General features: G+C 29.5%; 1 protein-coding gene across 1 annotated transcript; it reads right to left on the minus strand.

Annotated features, from left to right (window-relative positions):
* Positions 1 to 639: 639 nt before the first annotated feature.
* Positions 640 to 6048, minus strand: LOC136796699 (uncharacterized). Its single transcript, XM_067051080.1, has 4 exons — positions 5922 to 6048; positions 3557 to 3679; positions 3261 to 3446; positions 640 to 1019 (listed from the first exon to the last, which is right to left on the minus strand). The coding sequence occupies exons 2-4, from the start codon at positions 3667 to 3669 to the stop codon at positions 782 to 784; spliced, it is 537 nt and encodes a 178-aa protein (XP_066907181.1). The 5' UTR covers positions 3670 to 3679; positions 5922 to 6048; the 3' UTR covers positions 640 to 781.
* Between the last annotated feature and the right edge of the window lie 113 nt (positions 6049 to 6161).

The raw sequence follows: 6161 nt of genomic DNA on the forward strand, positions 1-6161 counted from the left end.
CTTATGTCTGATAAGTTCTCTATTGAACTAAAAAACTACTCAAAGCTGTAAACTAAATTAGCTGGAAAATTAATTACTAAAAATTGCAAAAAAATTAAAATTAATAAAGGAACCAAATGGGGTTTTAACACAATTATAAAATAGAAGAAAATTAGTCACATAATCTTAAATCCAATTAATGTATACAATGATACAAACATTGAAAGTTAAATATGCTCATATGTTTGTTTTGTAACAAAAAAATCCACTATTAATGAAAAAAGTTGTAATGTAAATTATTAATAGCTCTATTGTCTTTGATAATAGACAAATATTTAACAAAATTAAAGGCACTGTAAGTGTGATTTATTTTTTGATTAATAAAATGATAAAAACCATGTAAGCAAATAATATGGAAGAATAATTATAATCAAACCAATACAATTTTTAATAATTACTTTAAATTTTTTTTTTATTTCATACTTGATTTTTTAATACAACTTTAATTAAACTATCATGACATCCTTATGCATAAGGCACCAGATATTAATATATTAATGTGATAGAGGATAGTTAGCAATATTCTAAAGTTTAAGTCATGCGTCACTTTAAGAATTAAACTAGAAACTAAGATTTCAGATAACTGATGGAAAAATGATAGAACTTAGCACTGTTTATAATATACACAATATAAAACTATACTTCAGTTTTTATAAAATTAATTTGCAGTATAATTCCACATCATAGGGTTAGTATAATACAATATATATAGGTGAATAAATCTATACATTGCTAATTGAAATTAAAAACTCATTTTCTTCAAGTCTTCTAACATTCCACAATTTTTTTTCCATTTTTGTTTTATAGCCTGTATCTCAGATGATTTCTTTATTACTTCTAATTTCTTAATATAAATACTTTGTTTGATTTCTTCAATTTTTTTTAGTTTTAATTCTATTACAGATATCAAAGCAGATTTTTGTTTTAATTTCAAATCGTATAATGCCATTTTACTGTAAGTTGTTCGAGAAGTATTCTTCCTACAAAAAAAAAATAAAAGAAGAAAAGAAAATCAGTAAAACATAATATAAACATAAAAATAAAATATTATAATTAAAGATAGTCGAAAAATAATAAGAAGAATATAAGTATTTTTATATTCACTATTAGGAATTCATAAAACTTAAACATTCGCTCTGAATTTATTAAAAATGGACTCAATTAATAGTTGATAAGCTCAGATATTTCCAATTAATATCATTGATACTTTCAAAATATCACTTTAATTAAATAATAAAAAAAAAAAAAATCCAAATATAAAAGATCAACCATTATGAAAATGGATACAATTTAACAAACTATAAGTATATTATTTTTTTAAATGATATACTATTTAAATATACTCCTGTTAGACACAATTAATTTTTAAATGATTGAAACAGAAACATCGGAAAAATTTTAATGTGTAAGATTAACATAAAGTGAATTGCAAGACTAAATATAAATATAAAATGAATATGCCTTTGCAATATTATAAAAAATAAAAATTATTTTGAAATGTACATAATTAATTTAATCTATAAGAATAATATTTATTCTATAAGAACTATATTTATTCTATAATGAATCCTAAGCCACCTAAATGCCCCCCAAGAGCTTGAGCAGCCAAATTGGACTACTATCGATAGTAAAGACAGTGTGTTGTGTCCTACAGATCTTTAAACTTTAAAGAACAGTGTTTTAAAGAAACAAATCTTTTAAGATACCTCAAATGAAACCATTACATTCCAAATATTAAACAAGCTTAAGTAAAGATTTAAAATGTGTTTCAAGCAGCACTATCATTTAAATTTCTAAAAACTCAGAATTGACATATGATGATTATAATAATAAGAATTAACGAATTATTCAGATTGGTAAGAAAGTTATAAAATATATGGTTGTGGGGTGGGGTCAGAAAATAAACAAAAAAATATTTATTCGTGCCGATGTTTCTACCTGAAATTCAGGTCAATTTTTGTTTATTTACTGACTGCACCCCGAACATTTTCTCCACATATTTAACTACAGTCAAGTATCAACACCTCATTATATACTATATCCTCCTCTTAATTTGTTTGATTGTTATTATAAATTAAAAATGAATTCCACTAAAAAAAACATGAACAACCATAACAACGTTTATATTCAAATTCAAATTTTAACTATATAAAATATATAAATAGAAGGATGAATAAAATGTAAATAATAATTACTTACAATTAAATTAAAATAGAATTGTAATTAAATAAAATTAGAGGTATATTAAGTAAATGTAGAAATACAGGTTACATCAACCAACATACTAAATAATCTAATTGGAAGACAGATATATAACAATAACGATATTTAAACATCAACAGTACAAACAAAATTTAATAATTATAAGTTTTATATTTTGTTTAAAAATTATAGTCGTAAAAATGGAATGTAATTGTAAAACACATCATCCTAAAAACATACACTTTACTTTAATAGTAATTCTGTGATAGCTACAGCCTCCTAATTATGTCAAACCACTCCTCTTAGAAAATGTGTTGAATCCCTTCTTATAAACCAAAAACTGACAAACAAAACTTGGCCTCCAGATGTTTCCGAGTTTTCAATTCATAAAAAAAAACATAAATTAATACTATCCATTCCCATATCTCACTCTTTTTCCCCTTACCCATTTCTGACATACAGGTTTTTATTTCCCACTACCTTGCCACTAATGGCATATGGGATATTATCCAACAGGTTCCATCAATTCTAGCTAGAGTGAGAAGGTGGTCTCTGGGGATCAATCTTCATCCCTTTCAAGTTCTGTATTCCCATGTTCTCACACTTTATTGGTTTCCTATTCCTAATGAAGAAAGATAATGAAGGCCAAAACATTGGAGCAAAATGAATAATAAATTACACAAAATAGTTTTTCACTGACCACCCTGCTACATCATCCCGTCCTGGTACCAACTTCTAAAATAAAATATTAAAATAATTTATAAGTTTATTAATACACAACTATTTCAGACTTATTGAAAGGTTTATGTGGCAAACTTGCATCAACAGATAAGTTTAAATGACAATAAAAGTCAATTAACGATTACAGAGGTTCACAAACTTTTACGTAAAAAGAAATAAAATACTTCTTAATATATTGGCCACATTCAATAGCCATTTACTTATCAGATCTGAGCTCTAAACAAACTGAAACCAGGAGATCTAAGGGAAGAGCATGGATACTATAAAATAAATCTTACCGATCATTACTGTCATTTTTTTCTTGGTATAAAATATCCCACTGTTTTGGCAAAACATCACCTAACATTTCATCTAAACTTTCTTCAAAACCAGTCATAATAGCATCATGAAATGCCTTCTGGAAACTGGGTAAGTACCTTTTCTTGGGAAAAATTTTCTCAAATGTTTCAGCTGAGAATTGCCACCTGAAAATGAATTAGTTTTTGTAGAAAAAAAGTGGGAATGATGAATGCTTTTAAGAAAAAAAATGAGATAAAGAATAGCTGCAAGAATTAAGAATAAATATAATACTCACCCATCAGATAGAATTTCCCTTTCTATTAAATTCTTCAAATCAGACTTAAATTGAACGTACTTCAGGTTGCCAGCTAGTTGAATTTCTTCATTACCAACAGAAGTAACCTCCATATTTCATACTCTAAGAAATGATCCAATTATAAAAGTAATAAACAAAAAGAAATTGTGGCGGGTGAAAGCAATTGGTTAGATCGTAAACGAGCGATCAAAAACGGGTCTAAGTTTAAAGCGTTACGAAAAAAAACTGACTTCCCGAAACGGATAAATTTTACTCTTTTATAATAAACCAATACCTAGATAGATAGAGAACTAGGAATGTCGTAAAACTGTCAAATGCACTTTTAAAACTGAGTAAAAATTTACTTAAACACATCCTTGTACTCCTCACTAAAACAATGCGGTAGAATGGCTCCGCTGTGCTTTCAAGACTCAAAAAGGCTGGAATATGGGCTGCTCAGTTAGTTTTGAGATGAAAGATTAGAAAATATCTATAGATGATTTATTGTACGAATCATAGAATGTTATGCTTTTATTTATACATTCCAAACGGTATTAGTTCACAAAATAAGCACTTATGGCGGAGGTTCCTTCGGAACAGAAAACTCACCTTTAAAGAATGCTGCAGGTTTATATGGCCCCACATCCACTGAAAAGAATCCGTCAGCAACTTTGGTTGTCTCAAGGCCGTTATGCTTTTAGGGAGAGTTTAGGCGTCACCTGAGCAATCTCATGTCTGCGGTGGTGCAGGTTCGATTTCGGCCAGAGTAGGTTGACTTTCATTTCGCAGAGGTCCCATGGAATTAAAATTTGACTCTCCTATTCTAGTTAGAATATATTGAATTTATAGGATAAATTCACCCACCCCTTGCGTCAGGAGAACGAAACTCGACAAATCCAAAAGTAACTATCAGAGATACGCATCCGTAGGAAGCATAGAGTGTAAATGCACATTAGTGGATCGCTTTTTTTGGAAAGATCAAAATGTTTTATAATATTTTTTATGTTTAATAATTTACTCTTTCTTCTCTGGGACTTCTCCTCCTTATTACTAGCTCAGTTGGGCGTTGATGACCTCAGGGTTTTACGCCCTTAAGCCCCAGACAACAACAACAACTAGCTCAGTACTTTCATCAAGATCTACAGGGAATAACTCTAGAACAGGCTATCTTTCACGCGCAAGCAAATACCTTACAGAGGAGAGTTTCCATCCTGCAAGGACTTACAGCAAATGCAGGTAAGGCTTGTCATCCCCTTCACGACCTGCATACCTTGCGCATATCGCACTTAAGCGCCTACCTTGGGGGTGAAGTTTCCATTTTGTGAGGATTTACGGAGAATAACCATAATCAATTTTTATTTCAAATCCAATGATAAAAACAAATGGAGTTGGAATGACATTAAAAAAGGTATACTACACTAAATGAATTCCAGTGGTGGGAACTTCAAAATGAACCTGTACAAAATGCAAAAAGTTAGAAAGACCCTAGTATCCACTGAGAAAATATGTTAGGGGTTTATTTATCTCTTTTGAACAAACAGATATCACCTAACTAAAGGAGTAATAATAACAGTAAAATCAGGATATCTAAATTTTTTGGAAATTTTACCTTAAATATTAAGTAGTTAAATTTAATGACAAGACAAATCACAATATGAAGAACATGCTAATGAAAGAGAATGAATCATAAAATCTCCTCTTTTATACCTGAATAATGATTTTTTTCATTTTAAAAATACAAACTTCATCAGAGCACTAGTATTTAAACTATTGGCTTGAGGAGATCCAGTCTAGCAGTGTGGCAGGAAATTTATTTTACATTATGGCTATCACTTTCATATCAGCCATGGCTTGGCTCAATCTTAGAGAATCCTGTGGGAGCACATTTAGCCTTTAACCCTATATATCTGATCATACAAAGAGTTGGAGGAGAGGGGAGGAATTCATATTTGAGCACAGGCGCTAACATCACCTTTTTATAAAATCCTTGATTAAGAAAAAGTACATTAATGCCCAATGCTAAACCCAAGACTCACCAAATAATGTTACTAAACTACTATTTCTATACTATTTGACCTATAAAAAGTGTTTTAATTGACCAAGAGCAGAGTAAAAAATGTAGTTTAATTCTTTAGTGATTGCTGTGACACATTGTTGCTCTATAATAGAACAAAAAAATCAGATGATCTAAAATTGAATAAATGGGGCTTAGCTTATTTAAAATCCATTTTGGAGGTAGAGTAACAGAGTAACTATCTGTGGTAATTTTAAGTTAATTCGCTCTACTTACTTCAAATTACCATAGAAGTTATGCCTCCCAATAAAAAATATCTGACACAAAAACTATTTACTTAAATAAACTTACCATTAAGCTTAAGTGGCATTGAGATGGTGATACAGACAGTAAATTTGTTGTGGATGGGCTCTTAGTTCATAGTATTTCTACCAAGTACATTCTGATACTACAACAGCTAATGTTAGGTTACAGGACATAGTGGCTGCTACAGTTTTCACAATCAGTAATATTTCCATAGTAGTCAATATCACCATCACATTCCAACTGCTCACTAAATTCTTTTTTCTCCTTATATCTATCAATAAAATT

The sequence above is a fragment of the Halyomorpha halys genome, unplaced genomic scaffold, assembly GCF_000696795.3.
Source record: "Halyomorpha halys isolate HHAL.00 unplaced genomic scaffold, Hhal_1.1 Scaffold1271.1, whole genome shotgun sequence".
NCBI lineage: Eukaryota > Metazoa > Arthropoda > Insecta > Hemiptera > Pentatomidae > Halyomorpha > Halyomorpha halys.